The 25,516-nt window shown below is 37.7% G+C and overlaps 1 protein-coding gene across 2 annotated transcripts; it reads right to left on the bottom strand.

Moving 5' to 3' along the window:
• Positions 1–62: 62 nt before the first annotated feature.
• Positions 63–24,503, bottom strand: LOC104603427 (1-acyl-sn-glycerol-3-phosphate acyltransferase 2-like). Of its 2 annotated transcripts, XM_010267449.3 has the most exons (11): positions 24,325–24,503; positions 23,504–23,626; positions 10,018–10,057; positions 9,835–9,908; positions 9,615–9,674; positions 7,030–7,107; positions 6,780–6,938; positions 2,504–2,629; positions 993–1,085; positions 689–775; positions 63–590 (listed from the first exon to the last, which is right to left on the bottom strand). In XM_010267449.3, exons 1-11 carry the CDS (start codon positions 24,403–24,405, stop codon positions 348–350), a joined length of 1,164 nt encoding a protein of 387 aa, XP_010265751.1. In that variant the 5' UTR covers positions 24,406–24,503; the 3' UTR covers positions 63–347. The 2 variants fall into 2 exon arrangements, with proteins under 2 accessions (XP_010265751.1, XP_088754622.1); XM_088898496.1 differs by lacking the exon at positions 9,615–9,674 and having other exon boundaries at positions 24,325–24,501.
• Between the last annotated feature and the right edge of the window lie 1,013 nt (positions 24,504–25,516).

Below are 25,516 nucleotides of genomic sequence, written 5' to 3'. Positions count from 1 at the left end.
TGAATAAACATAAACAAATCTCTCAAAGAATAGGGTAAAACTGAACCACAGTTCTTGCTAGATTTTGCACTAGTAAAATTCCTATCTCGGTAAAATATTCTTTTACTTTAAATAAACGGATAAATAAAATGATTTGCATACAAACTGTATTTGATACAAAACCTCTAAAACACTTATAGCCAATGACATACAAACAGGTAAAAAGAAGATAAAAGGATCAGCAACGAGGCAAACAATGCACACAGGGCTTTATGTATCATTTTGGTATTTCTTGAAATCTATATATGAAATAATAATGGGACAACAGGATAAATAGCACTTCCCGTTATTCCCCAAGCAGCAGCCAATTACTGCTGCTTGTCTCGGCTTGTCACAGATGATTCTCCCCCACTTTTAGGTCGTGCAGGAGCTATCTTCGCAGGGGTGGAACGCTCAGACTGAGAGAACAGAATAAAGATATGCATTAAGATTGTAACAAGGGACAAGCCTGCTGCTGAGAATGCAATTCCTTTCCATGATGATAGGAGTGAAGACCATTTACAGAATTTGAAAGCCACAAATACAAGGAGACATGACCAAGAGATAACAACCTGCCACGACAGAAAAAGAGATAATCAAGACCAGCTTCAGAAGGAACAAGGAACAAAAAAAGCACAGATTCGCTCCAATCATTAGAGCAGCATCATACCAACAAAGACTTTTTTGGTCGACCAGTATCCTGAAATTCTTGGTCACCAAACGTACCCTCAACCAAATGTTTGTCCAATAGAGCATCCTGATGGACAAGAAAGCAAAAAAAAGCAAATCAATCACAAGGGAAACCCAAAAGTGAAAAGCATATTGTTTGCAAGAAAACTAGGTGGAACTCATGTTTTCAACAAACTCTAAGTTTATAGCTAAAATGAATTTTCAACACTGCAAGTGCAAGTTTGAAATAGTTCATGAAAAAACTATGCCAGCAGCACCAAGTAGCAAAAGTTGAAATTGGGTACCTTGACCACAAATGCACTTCTACACCATTGAGCAACACCATCATCAGTGTCCGGCAATTCCTTCATCAAGTGTCGCTTGATGTGCACATGAACCTAATGGAAATGAGCTGTTAAGACATACTAAGAAACATAACCTCCACATACTCGTAGGTAGGACTGTCAATTGAACTGAATTTGGTCCAGTCCGGTCCAATCCAATTTTGGTCCATTTACAAATGGACTGGACCAAATCCATACAAGCCAAGTCCAATCCAATCCAAATTGAATCAAACACCAAAATAACATGAGAAATCCAGAAAATATATAAAAACACAACACCTGCTACAGTCCATTTAAAATGCAAACAAATCGGATTGGGTCCAATCCAATCCAAAGTGAATGAATAAAAGTACTTTTGTAAAAGTGCTTTCATAAAAGTACTTTTCATAAAAATATTTCTATAAAAGTGCTTTCATAAAAGTGCTTTTGCAAAAGTGCTTTCGTAAAAGTACTTATATAAAAGTGCTTTTGCAAAAGTGCTTTCGTAAAAGTACTTTTATAAAAGTGTTTTTGCAAAAGTGCTTTCGTAAAAGTATTTTCATAAAAGTGTTTCTTATGCCGGCTTCAGTTTTGATAGGCTTCAAATTGGACAAGGGTTTGGCCTCAAGATCTGGGAATTTGGTTTAGGCCCAATTCAATCCAAAGTGAATGAATAAAAGTACTTTTGTAAAAGTGCTTTCATAAAAGTACTTTTCATAAAAATATTTCTATAAAAGTGATTTCGTAAAAGTGCTTTTGCAAAAGTGCTTTCGTAAAAGTACTTATATAAAAGTGATTTTGCAAAAGTGCTTTCGTAAAAGTACTTTTATAAAAGTGCTTTTGCAAAAGTGCTTTCGTAAAAGTATTTTCATAAAAGTGTTTCTTATGCCGGCTTCAGTTTTGATAGGCTTCAAATTGGACAAGGGTTTGGCCTCAAGATCTGGGAATTTGGTTTAGGCCCAATTCAGACTGATAAGAATATGGACCAATTTATTTTGGATTAGCCCAATCCAATAATTATAGCGGACCATCCAAATCCGATTTGACAAGGTTTGGATCACAATTGGTTCCAACCAAAACCGGTCCATTGACACCCCTGGCTCATAGGTCGCAACCTTTTGAGCAACCTAAATAGTTGACAAGTATAATCTCAAAAAGGAAAAAAGGAATTACTGATACTAAATTGGATTCCCTTAATCTTTTGGTTTCTCTTTTCCTTATGCTCCTCTCAGATGCACAAGTACACATTCTGCTCAAATGACAATTTTGGGCACACTATGACTTAGCCATTTTGTCCACGTCACTAGGAAATTCAAACACTATCGCATAGAGTTTAAATTGAACGCATGACTCAATTGAATTTTTAATGATTCAAAAATATTAAGAAATGTTCAACCCCAAGTCTGCAGGAACACTAAGTAAATCAATAATACTAACTTGATAAAAGAAAAACAAAATGCTCAAAATTTCAAGAATTATAAATATGTAATTACCACAGAAGGCTGCCCTTTAAAGATTCTCAGCATAGTAGGGGAAGGTTGATTTTTAGGAATAGCAACAGTTACATCATAAATTGCTGGAACAAATGACCGCATATTACTTACAGCAGAAACAAAACCCTGAAAAGAAACACAAAAATTCCTCAGAAAAAAAGAAATTCATGTCAAATTTTTACAAGCACTAATGTCAGAAAAATCCATCATTATGACACGGTTTCCTAAAACGTTTTGCTATGCACAAAACACAACCAATTGTTCATGAAAAATTTTAAGGTGCAGAAAATAGTTGGAGTAGATGGTGGAAAGAATTACTTAAAAAAATTGTGCATAAATTACAATTACACTAATAAACGTGTATGCACGTTTATTGTCTTCCATAATTCTTTATCAATATTCTTCAAGCCTTCATCATCTTCCATAATTCTTTAGCACAGATTTCTGCCACACTAATATTTAGGACATGTCTCTTAACGGCCCAACGCTTCTCCATACAGCATTATCAGCCTTACAACTGCATTATAGAATTTTTCTATTAACCTAAATGGTATTCATCTTATCACCTATGATACAAGGCTCCAAATGCACCTCTCCATGTTACCCATCCCATTCCAATTCAACGGGTGAAATCCTCCTCAATCTTTCCATTGTTATGAATTATCAGAACAAGGTAACAAAGAGGTCATATTGAGTTATCTCTTGGTCTCTAATCCTATTATTATTAAAATTTCATAGCATAGATTTTGTTTTGTCACACTTTTTTTATTAATAACAGAATTTCATTAGAAATTTTTAAAAATTACAAGATAAGAGGGACAGGTAATCTTTCTTAACTCTCCACAAACAAAAAAGTTATAACAATTGAGCCCAAAACAACTAATTCCTCCCCATCCCTTGTTTTTTTCTAAGACATCAGCAAAAGCATTTGCTGTCCTTTTAATCCAACTAAACTGCACTTCCATATCTTGAGTCATCCACTTGAATCTCTTTTTTTCATTATTGAAAGTCCAAAAACATTCTTCTTCCTTTTGCAACCACTCCACTACTTTAAAACCTCTTGTTTCTACTGTACTTGTCCATAAACCTAAGTTTGCATTTAATCCTTCATTAATTTATACAATGCATAAGGCCATAAGCAAAATAAACACCTTGGGACCTCCTGAATATGTTTAGTCAATTAATCAATGATTAGTGCAAATATCAAAATAACATTCAAAAAAGAGAACTAATTCCCAAAGGGATCCACATATAGGAGTGAGCAAACTATAGGTCAAAGGATATATGAAACCCACTCATTGAAAGATTTAAACAAAAATTAGCAGAGTACTTGTTCAAAGGAGGAAAGGTTACATTGATACAATGTGCCTCATCAAATCTCCCAAACTATTTCTTCTCTCTCTGTCTCTCTTTACAAATCCAATCTCAGTTATTAACTCCTTGGAGAAACTAAGATGTGATTTCCTTTGTATTCTTTTGTACTCTCAAAGACAAGGGTAAAATTGGTACTTGACCCAAGGTTCAAAATTTTTTTTTATCAGCACCCAAGGTTCAAAATATCAATGTATCAATGCATCATATGATATGTATCGATTTTCAGGGTCATGAATAAGCCATTTATTACAATTTTGACTTTCTAAAACTTTAGCAACATGATAACAACCATACACTATGGCTTTGTCAGATTTTCAAAACGTAAAAAAAAAAAAAAAAAAAAAAAAAAACAACGATTAGTTTTGCAGTTTTTATGGCCACAAAAAAAAAAATATGCATCGATTGCATCAACACTTTTAACCTGGAATAACCATTAATCAAACCTCCTGAATAAAGTGCTCTTGATTGGGAAACAGAAATCCCTCAAATGCCTTATGTCTCAAAGGATGAAATCTATAGATTAATCAGCCTGGAAATGGGGAATAGATCCTATTCTAGAAGAATGCATGGTGTGGATCAGAACCTTTGTGTGAATCCCATCTCTGAAATATTTAACATGACGGTGCTATCAGATTTATGCTGGCAAGTAGTTTGGTCCCCAAAATTGAGAAACTTGCATGACTGGCAGGTGCAAGAACTGACATCACTGCTGGAAACAGTTAACAAGATTCACTCTCATCCAAACTCTAAAAGATGGAAACCAGGATGGTCAGGATTCTTTTCTCCAGACCTTTTTCAACGAATTAATAGAGCCCAAGAGGTGTCAAAGTGGCATGAAGCTGGATAGAAGATTAAGGTACCCTTAAAGGTCGCATTCTTCTTATCATCTTATGGACAATTCTGTATAGAATCCTCCCTACTAATCATTTGCAATCAAGAGGTATGGGTGTTGGGCAACCTATGCAGTCTTTGTGGCAAGAAGAAGAATCAGTTCCACAAGTACTGATTCCACAGCTTCATTTAGAGCAGCTAGGTACATTTTCTACAGCTTTTCGGTAAACATTGGGCAACCCGAAAAGATATTAGCACACTTATCTTAACATGGCCCTTCATTGGATTCAGTAAGAGGGGAACCATTTTGTGGAAGTTGGTCCCTTTTGCCATACATTGGTTGACATGCCAGGAGTAGATTAGCAGAATCTTTTATGGGAAAATGGACAGGAAGAGGTTTAAGCAAAAGAGGGAAAACTTTATGGCAATCTCCTGCACATGCTATATTTTGGAGCATTTGAGAAGAGAGAAATAACCAGGTGTTTAACAACAGAACAAAAAACTGTGAGGAACTTATTTCTTTAATCTGTTATAGATGCTTCCTGTGGACTTCCAGCTCAGATTAATTCAGAGGTGTCACATTTGCTGACCTCCAAAGAAATTCTGTAAATTTTCTTCACTCTAATCCCATACACCTCAACACTTCCCGCAGTCTCAGATTTGCTGACAAAGGGGAGACAACTTTGTACTTTGATGGAAGCGTTTTCGGAAACCAAGGTGCAGCTGGTATTGGAGGTGTAATTCGAAGAAAAGGTGGTACTATCAGTTGGGCTTTTAGTAGACCGATTGGGATAGCTTCCTCAACAAAGGCTGTAGTCATGGCAGCATTAACCAGTATCAGGATTGCAAGAGACCTGGGTCTATTAAATCTTACCATTAAAGGAGATCCAGCCAACACCATTAATTGGCTTACTAATCCTGATAGTGGGCCTTGGGCCGTAGCTCACTACTTGGCTGAAGCAAGAGACATCCTCTCCTCCTTGAATGCGCACGTGGGCTGGGTTCCAAGGGAGATAAATTCTGAAGCTGACAGTCCAGCTAAATCTGATGCTTACAGGGATTACTTATTCAGTCATAGTGTCTGCATATGTAACTCCTTGAGTGTGATATCTGTGTACATCTCCTCATGTACCTCATTTATCTTGAATAAAGTTAACTTTTTCTCAAAAAAGAAATCCCCCAGAGAGGTGTTCACTGGAAAAGTGAAAGAGTGTTGATTTTCTAATCTAAAGTCCTACAAGGAGTTTATAGGCTTCACATATCACCACAAACTAATCAATTGCAGAGAATCATAAGTGCAAAGGATTTTGTGATATAACACACATCTAGTTATACATAAATGATTATATATAGTGTCTGGGTAAATGATTAGCCTTGGTTTGTAAAGCTTTTGACACAAGGGATCCTCTACCTCCTATGATACAAAGTACTCACCTTCCGACACTTCTACTCATATCTTAATTAAAATTATACTGCATGTATCATGTTTTATCTGTCCTTCAAGCTTGGATACTAGAGCTTTCCTTCACATTTTTAGTTATGAATTAATTATCCCCATAGCTAATTACTTGAAGGACAGCTAAAACAACACAAACCATGAGACATACTCTTGTATATGCCATTAAGTCATCTGCACCAAATGTGAAAGCAGAAGGACAGAAAGGAACCAAGTGATGCCATAAACAGATACAAATGAAATAAAAATATCAAACATATAGACTGTAAGGCAACAAATAATTGACAAAAAACAGTAGAGAAGTTCCTTTTACAGACCAGAAGTTTTAATAAGAAAAACAATTTGCAAACTACAAGAGGGAGCATCAAGTAATATTTCTTAAAACTTCACCAAAACCCTCTATTGACCTACTTGACAAATAAAAAGCTAGATATAGTTGCACAATACTAAAAACTCAACAACGAAGCTGTAGTTCAATAGAAACGTTGTTAACATAGGAAATGGCAAACATATACAAAACTAGCTCGGAGAAAAAAATAAGCAAGACCAAGTAGGACTATTAGGAGAAAATTCATATGTGAATTTATGTTGGTATAGGTGCAAGAAGAGTTTAACCTTAGTGCGTGGAATCAAAACATTTCTAGGAACAGGCAGCCCTGTTGAAGTTGCATATTCTTGAGCTGCTAAAAGCTTTGCCCTAGTGTAGCGAGTTCCCTCTACAAAAAGAGCCAACCAAAAGGGCCGAGGAAAGTCCTTCAATCGTCCAAGTCCTGCCTGCAATTACAATCATAAACAACTGAAATGAAGTTGGCAAGGTAGCCAAAACCACATACACAACTGCAGCAAGCATTTGACATGCTATTACCTTCAATGTGCTTTCATCCTTTGCCCAACTTCTTTCCAGAAAAACATATTCAGAGAACCACATTGACCAGCCTATAACCTGCATACAGTGATCACATCCCCATAATCCAGGAGCAATTTAGATACCAGTTCTGTTTCTTCTTTTCTTTTTTTCCTTTTGAAACAGTAAAGTATAGTGTTGAGAAAAGATAAGTAAAAATGATACAAAGAGGGACCCCTGTATAGAGGATCTGTCACATTTGGGATAAACACCTGAAACAATATCCTCTAAAAGAACTGTATAGTATGTAACTTAAAGAATTAAAAAAAAAATGAAGCGGTAAAAAAGGGCAAAGTTCCCTAAATTACAAAGCTCATGATTGACCAGCCAAGAACAGCATCCCACTATCCTTTTAACCACCTCTTTTACTATGAGCCCTGCTTGACTCTACCATTCCTTTATAGAATCTGGGAACATCCCTTAAAGAGCTCCCAACATGACCCCCTTCATTCCTAAAAAACATTCCCCAATAAATGCAATTTCCTGATCCCTATCCCACCATACTTCTTAGCCACACACACCCTGTTCCAGTTTTTTTCTTACCATCTTTTCCATAAAAGATCCCACATTTTCTTCTCTAACAGAAGTGCCACTTTTGCAGGAATTCCAACAAAGATAATTACTAAACTGGTAAAAATGACAATAACCTCCCCCCTCCCGATAAAGGTATTTGGATTTCCATGAGATTAGTTTTTGTCCATTTTTTCCACATCGTGCCCCCATATTTATGTAGAGAACTGTCACAGCCACCTTAGTTGGGAGCTTTCCTAGTTTACACTCCCATTTCTCCACCCACTCCTCTGTTTCAGCCACCTCATTACCTACCAACGTTTCACTTTTTGGATGTTTTATGTGGAGAACTGTCACAGCTATGAACTATCTCGACAACTTGGAGATTAGCCAACTGTTCATGTGATGCACTACAAAAAAAGAGAGTGCATCAACAAACTAGAGAGTGCAGATGAGGCACATTAATTTCTCTGGAGGCTGTGAGCACAACTTCAAATCAGCCTTTCTCCAAAGGCTGATATCAAGATCCAATCTTGATCGTTCCTGCTTGAAAGAGGAGATCGAACTGGCAGTTATGGCAGCGGCAAGGAGAAAATAGCGCAGTGGTGCTATGTTCTCTCTTTTGTATCTCTTGCTCTGAGAGTGAGGATGTGATGTAGAGGTTGCCGCCCCCTCCTCCTTTTATAATCTTAAAGGGATCAGCTCCTAATCCCATTAGGAGTTGCAGATCCAAATCTTATCTGGATCTGAATTCCCTTTAAGTAATAAGGGCAGACCCTTATCTTATCTACAGATTAGATCAGCCCTCTCCTAATCTTATTAGGAGGTTTCCAGATCTAAATCTCATTTAGATCTAGACTGCATGTGCCTCAAGTAAACCTACACTGCATGTGCCTCAAGTCTCACCCTGGTGGCTGAGACAGGCCACCCCAACATTTGGCAGCACACCAGTGTCAGCCTTAGCGGGATAAATCTCCCCAGACTTATCCAATAGCTGTGAACATTCTAAACTAACACGAGTCTCATAAGTGTCCAGTTTAAGAGTACTACACAGAAACACACCACAAGAACATGAATCAAATATGTACTTTATTCATTTACAATAAATGTCATAACGTACATCATTCTGATTGAAGCTAAGGGCATACAACTGTCTAACAAGCTTAAGCTGGTTTTTGATTCTTGAGATTGAGCAGGATGTAGAGAATATGTTTGTATTTTGGTTCCAGGTTTCTTTTCAGGAGGGTGTTACAAGGCATAAGGATGTCAAGAGAATCTAAAAGCTAACCTAGTATGGTCAAGGCACAATAAAATAATCCCCTATTGCTCCCATCTAGACCATTAGCAAGGTATACAGACATATACCAGCAAGGAAGACAATGATTAAAAAAACCTCCCACTATGACTACCTCCTCAAGGCATACACACACATACAAATGCCAACAAAAATCACCTTAAAATGGCAAAAAAACAAAAAAGAAAATACCAACATAGCGAATTCATAACAAATACCAACATAGCGAATCCTAGGAAAAACATGCCAAATGACATGAAACTACATGATGATAAAAAAATGGACATCATTCTATAAGAACACAAAGTCCCAAGTATTGAACTATAGCACTAAACACCTTCTATTTCTATAATACGACAAGGATAAGTTTCAAGAAAGACTAGGAAGCAATGTTGCACTGCCAATATACATATCCTTTTACTTTTTCAAGTTTTTAAATAGATAGCTTGTCTTTTAATGATATTATACATCTCCTACTCTACTATTATATGCCTATAGTTATAAGAGCAACAACAGTTGGCCTTCAGCAAATCCAATCAGAAGCAGCATTTATTTTTGAATTTTCCAAATTAGGATCATAATCCAATAACACAAAAGTGAACAAAAAAAAATAAAAGACCATAAGTGAATAAGAGATCAATCTCCAATGAAGTTTTACAATGATGCAATTGGATATCGCATATGGTTTTCAGCTGGATATGGTGAGAAAAGCTACATTGTGTCAATATCAATAGAAAGATACCGGAAGAAACTTTGATGATTTCTTCATGACGGCTAGAGTGCTACCAAGGCAACCTGAACGCTGGAAAAAAAGTAAACTAAATTACCATTACCAACTAATAACAGGAGAGAAAGTTAAGACATTAAAGTGAATCAAAAAACACTAAAACAGATACAGAACTCCCAATTTTATGTTGCATGTAGGTAAGGAATGGTAGTTCATAATGAGAGAAGACAAGTACCTGAGCTAAAACCCATCCAACAAGCCAGTCAATGTCACTTCTGTGATTGGATATGAGAAGAGCATGCTCCTTTCCTGGAATTTTCTCCAATTAATCTACGTACAAGGGTGATCATTAACCACCCTCTCTATATTAGAGAGTAATGCTTAGTATTCAAGTAAACAAAAACGTCATGGACTTTACCCATTGATTGGAAAGTTTCAGAATCTGTGTACAGTTGGACCTGCAGACAGAAAATATTGCTCAGGTCAAAAAGTGAAATGCATAAATCACAGATTTGCAGATTGCAAAGAATGTTATTAGATCAAGACTTGCTATCTGAGGTGCAACATTGGTGACAAGAGCAAGTGCCCTAGGTAAAAAGCAAGGTTTAAAATGTCGATATCGATGGAAATGTTTACCCAAATATAGAACAAATGTTGGAAGTGTCAGATGAAAATATTGTAAAAATTATAGACATTATGGAAATATTATGAAATGTGTGGAAATATGCAATGATATTCTATATAATGATAAAAGATGCATTAATACACCTTTCTAGACTATTATCTTCCACGATGCATGTCTTTTTCTTCTATTAAATAATTAGAATTAAATCATATAAACAACATGAAGCATTTAATATTTTATTATTAAGAAAATTATTTTATTTATGCATTTTATTTTATTCTAATAAGTTATTAGTTTAAGTAATACTTTTATTATTATAAAAATATCTCACTATTTTTTGTTTTTATGAATATTTTATCCCAAATATTAACTTTCTTACTATTTATTCATTTTTTATTGCTTTTATAATAAGGGCCTATAATATCAAAATATAAACTATCTATTAAATCATATTTTTTTATGTTAACAATGAAAACTTTTCATTAATATAAACAGTAGTGTACAAAGATTGTGAAAACCTTATTCAGTCCTAGGTTACTATAGAGAAGAAGAAGAAGAAGAAGAGGGGTTTGGCCAGTAGAGGAAAATCAGTCCTCTCTAGTCGACCCACTTGTATTTATCTCCAATAAACTTAGTTACAAGAAAGACCATATTATCCCTCATTAGTGATGGGACACAACTTAAACTTGAATAAAACAGACCTTTCACTCTCAAATAGATAAACCCAAATGACCAAAATACCCTTGTTATGTGAACTCTAACACTCCCCCTCAAGCTGGAGAGTATATGTCATTTAGTCCCAGCTTGTCACAAATATAATCTACTTTGCCCTAAGACGATCCATGTGTAAGGAGATCTGCCCATTGATTTCCCGAGCTCACATGAGATGTGGTTATCACTCCATTGATCACTTTCTCTCTTACAAAGTGACAATCGGCCTCAATATGCTTGGTACTCTCATGGAAGACTGGATTGGAAGAGATGTGAACAACTACTTAGTTATCATAGTATAGTCTCATGGGTTTGTCAACTAAGAACCCCATCTCTTGTAGCAAATTCTTCAGCCATACTAGTTCACATGTGGTATGAGCCATAGCTTTGTACTCAGCTTCTGCACTACTCCTTGCCACCACTGTTTGTTTCTTGCTCTTCCAAATTACAAGATTGCCACCAATGAAGGTACAATACCCTATAGTTGATCTCCTGTCTGATATAGAACTAGCTCAATCAACATTTGTATACCCTACTATCTCAAGAGTCCCTCACTTTTGTATAGCAAACCACGACCACGACCTAGAGCACCCTTCAGGTACCTAACAATCCTTAGAACTCCTTCCTTATGAGGAATCCGAGAATGTTGCATAAACTAACTCACCATACTCACAGCAAATGATATATCTAGCAGGGTAATAGTCAAATAATTCAACTTTCCCACCAACCTCCTGTATCTTCCAAGATCATCAAACTCTTCACATGCATCAACACTCAACTTGACATTCAGTTCCATAAGAGTCTCTGTTGGTTTAGCACTTAACAGTCTTGTTTCTTCAAGTAGGTCAAGAACATATTTTCTTTGACAAAAGTTAATTCCATGTCTTGACCTTGCAAATTCTATTCCCAGGAAGTACTTCAGCCTATCCAAATCCTTCGTATTGAAGTAGTCCTGTAGGAATTTCTTTAACCTGTCAATTCCATTACTGTCACTCCCAATTATGACAATATCATCCACATACACCACTAGAAAGATTTTTCCATCTTTTGAATCATGGCTGAACACAGAATAGTCTACCTAACACTATTTCATCCCAAAGTTTTTCACTACTTCACTGAACCTATCAAACCATGCACGTGGAGATTGTTTCAGTCCATAAATTGTCTTTTTGAGTCTACAAACCTTATCATCCTCCCCCTGAGCAACAAACCCTGGTGATTGCTCCATATACACCTCCTCAAGGAGATCACCATGCAATAAGGCATTTTTTATGTCAAGTTGCAAAAGAGGCCAATCATACATAGCAGAAAAAAAAAATAAAAAAAAACAGTCTTTTGAGAATAAAGGACTGTTTAGAACAGATGCAAAAATCAAAATAAAATAACATAAATCATTCTTCTAAGGAAGAGAAGATGAAGAAGAAGATGGCGACAATAGGGGTTCAGAGTAAGAGAGTTTCGAACCTTAATCTCAACTCTTACACCCCTAACACTATTTTATTAAGTTAAACTTTGATAATTTACAGAGATGCCCATAGTTGGGCAAAAAATTAAAAGAACATAACATAGAAAGAATAGGCCCAGAATAAGGCCCATTACAGCAAAGAACATAAAATATAAAAAAAAAGATAAACAGCCTATGGACCATTCGGCCCATCCTCTCTACACTCCCCCTCAAGCTGAGCATAGATGTCAATCATGCCAAACTTGCCAGTATCATGCTGAAGTTTAACCTTGGGAATGCCCTTGGTAAGGAAATCTGCTAACTGTCCTTCAAAAGTGATGAAAAGTAGACACACTTCACCAGAAGCCACTCTTTCTCGAATGAAGTGTCTATCAACTTCAATATGCTTAAATCTGTCATATTGTACTGGGTTGTGAGCAATGTTGATGGCGGCCTGATTATCACAGTATAACATCATTGGCTTATCATGCTCAATCCCTAATTCCTCCATCAATGATTTTAGCCACAATAGTTCAGGAATTCCATGTGCCATGGCTTTGTATTTTGCTTCTGCTAAAGATCAAGCAACAACAGATTGTTTCTTGCTTCTCCAAAAGACAATATTACCTACCACCAAGCTGCAGTACCCAGAAGTAGATCTTCTGTCATCAATGTTTCCAGCCCAGTCAGCATTTGTATATCGCTCTGTTGTTGCCATATGAGTATCCCGGGGAGCATGCATGAATTGGATGATGCAACTGACAGCATATGCAATGTCTGGCCGAGTCAGGCATAGATAAAGAAGTTTTCCAAGGAATCTCTGGAAGACTCATTTGTCTTCTAACAATATTCCATCTGAAACAGAGAGTTTATGACTCATATCAATAGGAGTATCAACTGGTCTAAGCACCCATCTTCCCTGTTTCAGAGAACAAATCAAGAACATACTTCCTCTAAGAGATAAGAATCCCATCCTTGGACCTACCAACTTCTATGCCAAGAAAGTATCTCAATTCCCCCAAAATCTTTGATCTCAAACTCTGAATGAAGAAAAGATTTGAGATCATTAATTCCTGAGACATCATTACCAAGCACCACAATATCATCAACATACACAATCAGGTAAACTGTCAGGAATCCTCTCCTCTTCACAAAGAGAGTATAATCAGACTGTGCCTGTACATAGCCAAATTTAACAAAAGCAGCCCTAAACCTCTCAAACCAGGCTTTAGGGGACTGTTTTAGTCCATAAAGAGATCTCTTCATCTTGCATACCTTTCCTTTCATATATGTTTCATACATCCCTAGAAGAAGAGACATATAAACCTCCTCATGTAATTCTCCATTCAGAAATGCATTCTTTACATCCAATTGATAAAGTAGCCAGTCAAAGTGAGCAGTCAAAGATAGAAGAACTCTCACAGAGGTCATCTTGGCAACAGGGGCAAAGGTCTCCAGATAATCAATCCCATATGTCTTTGTATAACCTTTTACAACCAAGCTAGCCTTATACCTTTCAATGGTGCCATCAGCATGATATTTGATAATAAGACCCACTTACAGTCAACTGGATCCTTCCCTTCAGGCAAATCAACCACTTCCCATGTGTCATTCTTGTGCAGGGCATCAATTTCGGATCTCATAGCATCCCTCCATTCTGGAATATTCAGAGCTTCTGACACAGACCTAGGAATTGGGTTAGAGGCAACAGAAGAAAGGTAGGCAAAATATGAAAGAGAAAGCAAACTATAAGAAAGCTGTTTGGAAATGCAATGTGCAGTACACTTCCTTTTTCCTTTCCTAATAACAATGGGGATATCAAGGTCTAGAAAGGATGGCTCCAAAGGGGCTGAAACAGTACCTGTTGTCTCATCTGTAACTAGAAGTGCATGAGGCTCGTGTGTTGCAGGGGAAACAACCTGCTCATTTCTGGATCTTTGCCTTTGATACATCATGGGATTAAAAAGAGGACGAGGAGGTAAAGGGGGAGGAATAGGAACACTGGAGTGAGAGTGGAATGATTGATCCTCTCTTGATTCATTTGAAGGAGGAAGAGACTCAGGAAAAGACTCAACTGGGACAGGAAGAGGAAGAGCAAAGACCTGTGACAAATCCTCCCCCTTTGGACAATGTCCCTCTAGAGAAGAACCATAAAAGGAAAAAAGATCATCAAATGTGACATCCTTTGTCACATATCGAGTACCAGTCTTTGGATCAAAGCAATAGTAACCCTTCTGTATGGGGGAATAACCAAGGAAGATACACTTGTGGGCTTTTGGTTCAAATTTATGTCTTTGGACACTAGAGATATGTACATAACAGGTGCAGCCAAAGACACGAATAGGAATAGAAAAAAGCTCCTTGTCCGGATAAAGGAGACTAAAAGGAGACTTAAACCCCAAAACCCTGTATGGCATACAGTTTATAAGGTAAGTAGCAGTGAGAACAGCATCACCCCAAAACTTTGTAGGGACATGTGAGGCAAACAGGATACTTCTTGCAACTTCAACAATATGTCTATTTTTTCTTTCAACAACTCCATTCTGTTCTGAGGTCCTGACACAGGAGCTTTGATGAATAACCCCTAAATCAGTGAGATAGCAGGACAAGTTTTTCTCAAAATATTCTTTTGCATTGTCATATCTGAAAATTTTAATCCTGGTATCAAACTGGGTTGAGACAAATTCATGGAATTGCCTCACAAGTCTGGGAACTTCATCACGAGATTTCATCAGGAATATCCAAGTAAACCGAGAAAAATCATCAATGAACAAGATAAAATATTTGTAGCCACCCATAGAGGGTAAGTGGTAAGGCCCCCACACATCAGAGTGCACAATATTAAAAGGAGAAGAAGATCTTTTATTACTCAAGGGATAACTGTTTCTATAATGCTTTGACAGCTCACAAGACTCACAATGAAGACTGGACAAACTAATTCCCTTAAACAGTTCAGGGAATAAATGACTCAATGCATAAAAAGAAATATGACCCAAACGAAAATGACATAACATGACTCGACTGATAGACTCTGTAGATATAGATCCAAAAGCAGCTTTTCCAGGCTATTCAGGGCACTATCCCGAAATGTCAAGCAGGTATATTCCATTCGCCTCACAGCCACTCCCAATCACCTTCTGAGGCTCCAAATCCTAAAAAACACAGTAGGAAGGGAAGAATGTTACACAACAGTTTAATGACTTAGTTAGACTACTTACAGATAACAAGTTTGTATTTAGTCTAGGTACATGAAGAGCATAATGAAGGATCAAGAAATCTGTAGCCTTGATGGTTCCCTTGCCGGAGATATAGGCAAGAGAACCATCAGCAAGGGTGATTTTATCACGTCCAGGAATTAAATCATATGAAACAAACAAGGTAGAAAGATTGGTCATATGATCAGAGGCACCTGAATCAATAATCCAAGAGACCCTATGATTACCTGAAATTGTTGCATGATTGGCAGAAGCCCGTATACCTGAACGAGCAAATGTAGAAGAGGTTGAATTTTCTGAAGGGTTGGAAGAAGAAATCACACCCTCTAGGTGACTGATCATCCTCCCAAATTTCTCATATTCTGCTTTCATGGATGCTAATTGTGCACTAGCTGTCATCTCTTCAGTTTGGTATTTGTCACTATCTGGACCAGCAGCAACATTAGCTCCCTGCCCTTTTATTATCATGCTTCTTCTGGAACCGAAGAGGAAGAAGCTCAGGATGTAATTTCCAGCACTTGTTTTTAGTGTGTTTTGGCCTTTTACAGTACTCACAGACAACCCCTTTCTTCCCTGAGCCACTTGGAGTCCCTGCAATCCCTTTGGGTATCACTCCCATATTAGCAAAGTGATCATTTAGACCAGCCCCTTGAACCTGGACAAGCCTTCTGCTTTCTTCACTACTTACCAAGGCATATGCTTGTGACAGTGAGACACTATCCTTGGATAAAATATTTTGTTTTGTAATATCATACTCTAGGTTTAGTCCAGTTAAAAATTCAAACACCCTGTTTTTCTCAACCAGTTTTCTATAGGTCTGTGCATCATTAGTGGTGTCCCAGGTTACAGCTTCTATCAAATCTGCTTCTTGCCACAAAGACTTCAGTGTTGAGAAGTATATAGCTAAAGGTTTCTCCCCCTGTCTTAAATTCTTCACATCACTTCTCAACTTGTAAGCTCTGGCCACAATTAATTTCTGGTATAGGTATCAGCAACATTATCCTAGATTTCCTTTGCTGAATTCATCCACAAATAGTGTTGACTAATCTGTGGCTGCATTGAGTTTACAAGCCACCCAATAACAGTATAATTTTCTTGCATCCACTTCTCATAAGATGGATCATCTTCTGAGGGAGACTTTTTGCCCTTGGAGATAAAACCCCACTTTCCTCTACTATAGATATGAATCTTTACCAATTGTGACCATGCCAGATAATTAGTTCCATCCAGCTTGACTATGGTCACAATCAGTAGAAAGTCAACAGAAGCTCCCGGAACCTGCCCGGATTCAGCAACATTCTTGTTTTCAATCTCTGAGGAGTTCTTCTCTTTAAACACTTCAAAAGGATTTCAACCAACTTCAAAAGACACCAAATGAAGATAGAACAAGGACTGTATTGTGAGCCAACCTCTATGCAGCAGTACCAGAAATCTGAGTCACACCCGGAAGCTGGGAGAAACAGAAAAAGAGGAGCCGCACCTTGTAGACTACACGACACACCAAACAACTTGGTTCGATCTTCAAGAAAGAAAATCAAAAAGCCTCCAGACACTGAGTACCCAGACCAAACACCCTGCGGGGCCCCCGCAAACAGATTTCTCCAAAAAATTAGGGTTTCGGGCAATACACTTGAATCAGCCAAGGAGGCGACACAGTCAGTCCCCTTCTCTCTCCAAAAACCACTAACAACTGGGCAGAACAGAGTCTCTTTAACAGTCCGTACGATTCAGTTCTCCTTACACACTGTGTATGGGAAAAAAAAGGGGTGAAAAAGGAAAAGAGAACCTGCTCTGATACCAAGAAGAAAAACATGTCTTTTGAGAACAAATGACTGTTTAGAACAGATGCAGAAATCAAAATAAAATAACAGAAATCATTCTTCTAAGGAAGAGAAAATGAAGAAGAAGATGGCGGCAATAAGGGTTCAGAGTAAGAGAGTTTCGAACCTTAATCTCTACTCTTACCCCCTAACACAATTTTATTAAGTTAAACTTTGATAACTTACAAAGAGGCCCAGAATAAGGCCCATTACAGTAAAGAAAATAAAAGATAAAAAAAGGATAAACAGCCTGTGGGCCATTCGGCCCATCTTCTCTACAATAGCACCTAATGAAATCAACACGCAAACTGAACCAATTTTAGCCACAAGAGAAAATGTCTCAATATAGTCCACACCATACAACTGAGAATAGCCCTTAGCCACTAACCTGGCCTTCAATCATTCCACACTGCCATCTAGAAGATACTTCACTGTGTAGACTCACTTACACCCAACAACATGCTTACCAGGAGGAAAAGTAGTGAGTTCCCACATGTGATTGTGTTGTAGAGCAAATAGTTCCTCTTCCATTGCTTGTCGCCACCCTGGAAGGTAAGGGCTTCTTGGACAGTCTTGGGAATGGAAACAGATGATAGCAATGATATAAAGTTGCGATGAGAAGCAGAAAGGTGAGCAACTGAAACATTGTGTGCAATAGGATGAAAAGTACAAGTGTGTTTACCTTACCACAGGGCAATAGGAAGATCAAGGTCCGAGGGAGAAAACGCAACCACAAGATCTGTCGACAAGGGCGGAATTGGAGGAGGGGCCGATGCTCTTCTGTGAGTATACATTAGTCTGATTTGTGGCCTCTCAATAGTAACTGGAACAGGAGGGGAATCCGCAACTAGAATGGGAACCACGGGAAGGAGACCCATAACAGGGACGGGAAGAGGAACTATGGGGGAAGGAGAAGGAACCACAGTGTCCGAGAAAAAAGGAACCGATTCAAAGAAGGTGACATCGGAGCACACAAATGACTTCTGAGTCCTGAAGTATCCAAGGAAGATACACTTAGTAGCTTGTGCATCTAACTTGTCTAAACAAGGCCTCAAATTTTGAACAAAACAAACACACCCAAAGACTCTCAAGGTGAGGAAACGGAGACAAGGTGGGAAACAACACCAAGAAGGGGGATTGACTACCAATGATGGACACGGGCATCCGAATAATGAGAAAACATGATGTGAGGACAGCATCACTCCAAAAACGCTTTGAGACATTCATATTAAGCATCATAGACCGAGCAATTTCAAGGAGATGTCGATTTTTCCGTTCAGCTACACCGTTTTGTTGTGGGGTGTAGGAACAAGAAATTTGATTAATTATCCCATGGTGCTCTAAATATTGCTGAAATGGTATTGAGGTGTACTATTTTGCATTATCGGAGTGAAGAATTTTAATATGAGCACCAAATTGGGTACGTATTTCAGCATAAAATTTCTGAAAAATAAAGAATAATTCATTACGATCGTTCATAAGATAAATCCATGTCATCCTTGAAAAGTCATCAACACGAATTACAAAATACTTATAGCCATTGTATGACATGACTTTGATTGGACCTCAAACATCAAAATGAACTAAAGAAAAAGGACTTAAGACACGACTATCAACTCTTGTACTAAAAGAGACTCTATGATGTTTCCCAAGCTAACACGACTCACAATCCAACGATGAAAGATAACTCAAGGAAGGAACCAGCAACTTTAGAGCCTTGAGAGAAGGATGACCAAGGTTGTAGTGCCATTGAAGATGAGTAAGAGACGACTGAAAAGCTACTGGAGGGCCACCATCAAGGTAATACAATCCACCTGCCTCATGCCCTCCACCAATCTTCATCCCTGTCTTGAGATCCTAAAACACACAAGAAGAGTGATAAAAGGCTATGGAACAATTAAGTGACTTGGTTAATCTACTAACAGCCATAAGGTTAAAAGGGAACTTGGAAACATATAAAACAGATGATAAAGATAAGGAGGAGAGATCAACATCACCAACACCACAAATGAGAGATATAAAACCATTAGCAAGAGTAACTATTTGAGATGTGGAGGACCGAGAAAGAGAAAAAAATACATTTGGAGTCCCAAACATACGGTCTGAGGCTCCGGAGTCAATGATCCAGTGTGAAGGCTTGGAAGCCAAACAAGCCATACCTGAATGGGCAAGGGTAGTTGTGTTCTGTTGAGAAGATGTCTGAAAGAACTGCTCATATACTGCATGGGGTACACTCATCATCTCCTTCCCAGAAACACCAGTAGATGTGGAGGGGATTGTGTTAGTTTGTTGACTTTCACTAGCTATACCACTACCCCTAGTCACATCATGGTTAGCCCAAGTGTTGGGTGGACCATGTAAATCATAGCAGAAATTAACCGTGTGTCCCACTAATCCACAGTATGTACACTTCCTAGGGGCATTACTTCTTCCTGAGTTCCGACCTCCACTCCATCCACCAACACAGTTAAACATGGGATCATCACAGTTATCTGGAAGTCCACAGCTACCACCACCACCTCTCTTTCCACGGCCTCCCCCTCTAGTCACCACCAAACCAGATCTGTTTGAGAGAAAAGAATGCTCTGTAGACTCAATAGATGTCCTCCTAAGACAGGCAAAAACTTCTTCAAGTGAGGGAAGAGCAGATCCCCCCCAGTATTTGTGCTCAGGCAGGCTCATATTCAACCTTCAAACCCACCAGAAACCTCGTCACATCAAGTTGCTTACGCTGTTGTTGTTGAACCTGAACATCCGGTGTCAGAGGATGATACACATTAAGCTCGTTTCGGGTATTTCTCAGACTTGCATAGTATTCCTCCAAACTTTGACTACCTTGCTTCAGATTAAAGTACTCTTGGTACAACTGATACACCCTTGTATTGTCTTGCCTGGAATACAGTTTCTTAGCATGATCCCAGATTTCTTTAGTTGTATCTAGGAACATAAAGTTCACACTAATTTTTTGTTCCATGATATTCCACAACCATGTCATTATTTGTGCATACTCCTGTTCCCAGTGACTAAACCCTAGAAAATCAAAGGAGGGCTTCTTCTCTCTCACATGTTTTACCTTTTTCTTGGCTTTTAAAAACACCTCCACAGATTTTGCCCACAGCACATAATTCTCACCATTCAACTTAATAGATGTCATTTGAACATTTAGGTAAGCTGGAGAAATCAAAACACTTGTTTTATTGTCATTCCCATCTCTAGTCGATGCCATTTTAACTAATTCACCTTACTTCACAAAGAAATCATTGATATAAGCAAAGTATTCACCTTCAAATATTCAACACAACTTCACGCACCACCACAAAACCTTAACTCACTTTCAGCACCACTGACTTTTTTTTATCAATAACACTTACATTAAATCATCAGTAGAAAATTTACTTCAGCACCACTGACTTCTTCAATTACACATCACACACCTAATACAAGAGCTGAAATCACTCAGCCATTAAATCAAACACCTGCACTGCACACTGCAGAACCAACCTGTACTTAGCTAAATACTGTTCACCCGAACCTGCTCTCTTTGTACCATCAAATAGAGAGCTTCCTACCAATCACCACAAACAGCCACAGCACCATACACTGGAGGCATGAAGGCCTCCTACAGAGAAAAACAATCACTCCTTTGCAGCCTTTCCCTTAACCTCCCAGTGGTTCTTGAGAAATCTACGAAACCCTAGAGAAGAGGGCGATAGAAAAAAAAAACTAGGTAAATCAGGAAAAAAAAAAGGAACAAGACAAGCAGATCTGAACTTGTTAAATTCGCTCTGATACCATGTGAAAACCTTATTAAGTCCTAGATTACAGTAAAGAAGAAGAAGAGAAGAAGAAGAAGAAGAAGAAGAAGAAGAAGAAGAAGAAGAAGAAGAAGAAAAAAAAGAAGAAGAAAAGGAGGAATTCAGCCAGTAGAGGAAAATCAGTCCTCTCTAGTCGACCCACTTGTATTTATCTCCAAACTTAATTACAAGAAAGACCATATTGTCCCTCATAAGTGATGGGACACAACTTAAACTTGAATAAAACAGACCTTTCACTCTCAAATAGATAAACCCAAATGACCAAAATACACCTGTTCTGTGAACTCTAACAGTTTCCAATCAACCCCTTGCCTAGCTAGAGAATCTGCTAGCCCATTTGCCTCCCTTGGAACCCATTGATAAATCACTGTTATCCTCCTCAGAAACCAAAAGATTTTCTTAACTCCTTCTCAGTGCACCCATGCTGCTTTCCGTACATCCTTTAGCCAACTAATAACCACTTTAGAATCTCCTACAACCAAATCATCCTTTCCATGTTTAGCTCTTTTGCTATTTGAGCCCCGCATAGTGCAGCAAAAAGTTTGGCTCTAATGGAATCCCCTAAACCAAGAAGGCCTGAATAAATGGCTGATATATTCCCTTCTCTATCTCTAAAGACTCCCCCAATGCCTAAAGAACCTGGGTTATCGAGATTGCTTCCACCAAAATTAAGTTTGATAAAGCCTAAACCAACAAGACCTGAATAAATGACTGATATATTCCCTTCTCTATCTCTAAAGACTCCCCCAATGCCTGAAGAACCTAGGTTATTGAGATTGCTTCTACCAAAATTAAGTTTGATAAAGCTTTCCGAGGGTGGTGTCCAAGGTACAATGATTTTCTCTTTTCTGATAGACAAAGAGGCCACTTCCCACCAATTTCTTTTTATATCGTTAACAGTATAAGGTGAAAACAGATCCAAAGATTCAATCCAATGTATCACCCTTACTTGGATGCAATCCATAAGAGCTTCCAAATGTCTTTCCTCCTCCTTGAAGATTTGTGTATTTCTTTCTTCCCAAACAGTCCACAGCAAAGCAGCCCTAGTGCACCTCCATAAAACTTTTCCTCACTTCCTTGGCCATCTGAAAGTTGCACCTGCAAACAAAGTCTCCAAAAGGAGAGAAGAAGCACCAATTCCAAATAGAGGTAACAAAGGGACAACAGATGAAAAGGTATGGCTGATTAAAAAAAAGAGACAGATAAAAAGGTGTTCAGTTTCACCATGTGCCTTACAGGGTATGCAACAGTTTGGGGGAAAAGCATACAATTTTCTTTTTTTTTTTTGTAAAATATCCAAAGTATTGATTCTTCCATGACAAACCACCCAACAGAAAGCCTCTATTTTAACAGAACTGGTTTACACCAAACCTCACACACAGGGAAAGAGGACCCACCAGACCAAAAAGGAAGCACAAGAGAAGACCCCTCTAGGGTTGGAGGGTCCAAACTCTCTCATCAGAGATAAGGGGACCAACAACGACATACTCTAGGATTTGGAGTAAATTAGTGACTAGGGGACACCCAGAATCTCTTAGACCTCTTCTAAAGCCCAAATCCCATGCTTCCCCTTCAGGTAAAGAGATAAATGAGGAGATAGGCATTTTATTTTTATTAAATCATATAAATGATACAAACAATTTAATATTTTTATTATAAAAATCATTTATGCATTTTATTTTATTTTAATAAGTATTTAGTTTGATCATTTGTTTTTTACTTTTGTTTTTTATGAATGTGTTATATTTGATCTTAAATATTAATTTTCTTATTACTTATTCATTTTTACTGGCTTTTACAATGATGGCTAAAATATTATATACTTTTCGCATTTTCTGCACAAAGTGGCCACTCAGAAACCAACACGCATTCTCATCTGTCAAAAAAAAAGAAACCAACACACATTCTCACGCTTGTCAGACTGAGATTTTACCATTACACCAAGAAAAGGCCACTCAGCGAGTTAATTCTATAGACTTCCATATTACATTCAAACACCAGATTAACATTTTAACTTATGTTAAATTACCTTAAGTAGGTCTGCAAATGCAACCTAGGTAGGTATCTAGACTAGCTATCAGACAATAAAATATATGTGGAATCACAACATATTCAACAAACGATCAGAGTTCAGAGAACATCCAAGCATGAATTTTATTTTGATAAGTCATTATAATTACGCGAGAAAGGAATAAGACTACATTGGAAAAAGATAATGAACGGTAATAAAGTCATTTGTGGATAAATAGAATATAATGGCAAGTTGTTGAATACCTTAACTCCTGCCCACCAATCAATGAGCCACACAAGCTCAAGCCACAGCAACTCTGCCACCACTCTGTTGATCCTTCTGTACATATTCTTCGACAGCGGACGAACAAGAATGAAGCATACTGCCTGGAGCGTGCGTGTGTGTGTGTATGAGAGAGAGAGAGAAAGAGAGAGAGACCGGTGTAAAAAAAAAAAAAAGAAAGTAAGTAAAACAGACCCACGTAGTCCAACAAGAAGAAAAAACAGTACCAAGAAATTCTACAATTAAGAATTTAAAATCAGTATTAAAGTAATGAAAAATAACTAAGTAATAATGACGCAGAGAACAAAAATAAACATGCAATAAAAAAAGCAAAACGAAATTTGAACGAGATAAAAAAATAAAAGGATTCGGAATTGTATGACAAAAATCAACAAATTGTCGCATTAAAATGCACTGTGAAAACAAAATAAAACCCACAACCAAATGCAAGAAACCAAGGACAACCCTAAATTCGAATCTCAGATGAAAAAGTATTAAAACGATTCAAACCCCACATTTTGTAAAACGAAGTCAAGCACAGAAAAACAAAAATATAGCAATATTTGAAGCAAAACGATCCAGTGAGCAAGATTTGAAACAAAAAATAACAGCCCCAAACAACCCCGACCCATTAACCTAACCAATGCAAGAGAATAATCCCTAAGAGAACCATCCAGTGTAGCTCAGACAAAAGTCATAAAACTTATCCCTAATCGAAAATAACATCATCGACACTGAGGATTATTAAACCAGAGCTTTCAAGAAGAAGAAGAAGAAACGCGGGGAATCAATTCTCTCTTACCTGAATGATATTAACGACGATGCCAGAGAAAAGAAAAAGGACACCCAAAGGAACGACAACAGCTGCAGCTGCGATCGCCATGAACAGCCGAAGCCAGAGAGGAGTGAAAGAGTAGTTAAGGAAAAAAGGTTTTTCAGAGACGTTGTCAGGGGTTGTCCGCTTTTCAAACACCGCTTCCCATTTGTAAATTGTAAGTTTGTAACGAGCATATATACTCGGTGTTTTTCAACCAGCCGTTGACCAGTCGGCTGAACCGTTTGAACTATCACCCGGTTAAAATTCTGGGTCCGGTTTGAATAAACTCTGGAGAAAGGTCAAAATCTGTTAATTTGATCAAAACATTCCAATTCGTACGGTTGGACCTTTGACCTGGTCGAGCTGATAATGGGTTGTGGGTTGCATATTAATTTCAGGAGGCCAATCTAATATTTGGTTGAAATGTTTTTTCATTTTTGATAATTTTTTGAGATTTATGTATCCCAAAGTGCCCCACTATTTTCATGAGAAAAACCTCTTTTTAGTCTTAAATCACAATTTTTGACAATTTTTTAAATAGAAATTAAAATTAAATTTAAAATATAAATTAAATATAAAACGATACATATATCATATCTAAAACATAATTCATAGTTATACATTATATATATATATGCATGCACTTAAAATATATGTAGATGTTAACGTAGCACGATCTAACCCGTTTGACCTAGACAATTGAACCAACGACCCACAACATGGAGACAAAAATGGCTCGACCTTTAGATTGGTTTCTAAAACACTGCATATAATCTTCATCAGCTCCTTCCTCCCTAGAAAAATACGTTGCTAACTTGTGCATGAACGTTTAACACGCACAATGTCTCAACTGATTCCGACAGCAATAAATAGGGTTGTCAATGGGTCAGGCTACCCAACATAACCAAACCAATTATATCGGACCTGGTTTCACATGATGTCCCATTAGGTTGGTTCTGGTTCCAAATATTTTGTCCCAATTAATATTGGGTCGAGACTGGTTTTTGCTGTCCTGAACCGATTAGACCCAAACCGATAGTAATATTTACATACATTAAGTATCTTGGCTTTTTAAGTAATATAATAATGACATATAAATGTAATTTTATGGCCTAAATGCCTACAATTGAACTAAAAAGGGGAAAACCTTACCACTCAGCTGCATTCCTCCTCATTT

The sequence above is a fragment of the Nelumbo nucifera genome, chromosome 2 (genome assembly GCF_055504915.1).
Source record: "Nelumbo nucifera cultivar China Antique chromosome 2, China Antique-T2T, whole genome shotgun sequence".
NCBI lineage: Eukaryota > Viridiplantae > Streptophyta > Magnoliopsida > Proteales > Nelumbonaceae > Nelumbo > Nelumbo nucifera.
The sequence above is the reverse complement of the archived record's forward strand: the minus strand, read 5'-3'. Positions and strand labels throughout refer to the sequence as shown.

Bases quoted from the DNA above. Each gene is read 5' to 3' on its own strand.
- LOC104603427 (XM_010267449.3), bottom strand. From the start codon at position 24,405: ATGGCGATCGCAGCTGCAGCTGTTGTCGTTCCTTTGGGTGTCCTTTTT. The intron at 10,058-23,503 runs GTATTCAACAAC...TTCTGTCTGCAG, and splicing joins ATTGGTGGGCAGGAGTTAAG to GTCCAACTGTACACAGATTC. The intron at 776-992 runs GTACCCAATTTC...CTTGTCCATCAG, and splicing joins GAAGTGCATTTGTGGTCAAG to GATGCTCTATTGGACAAACA.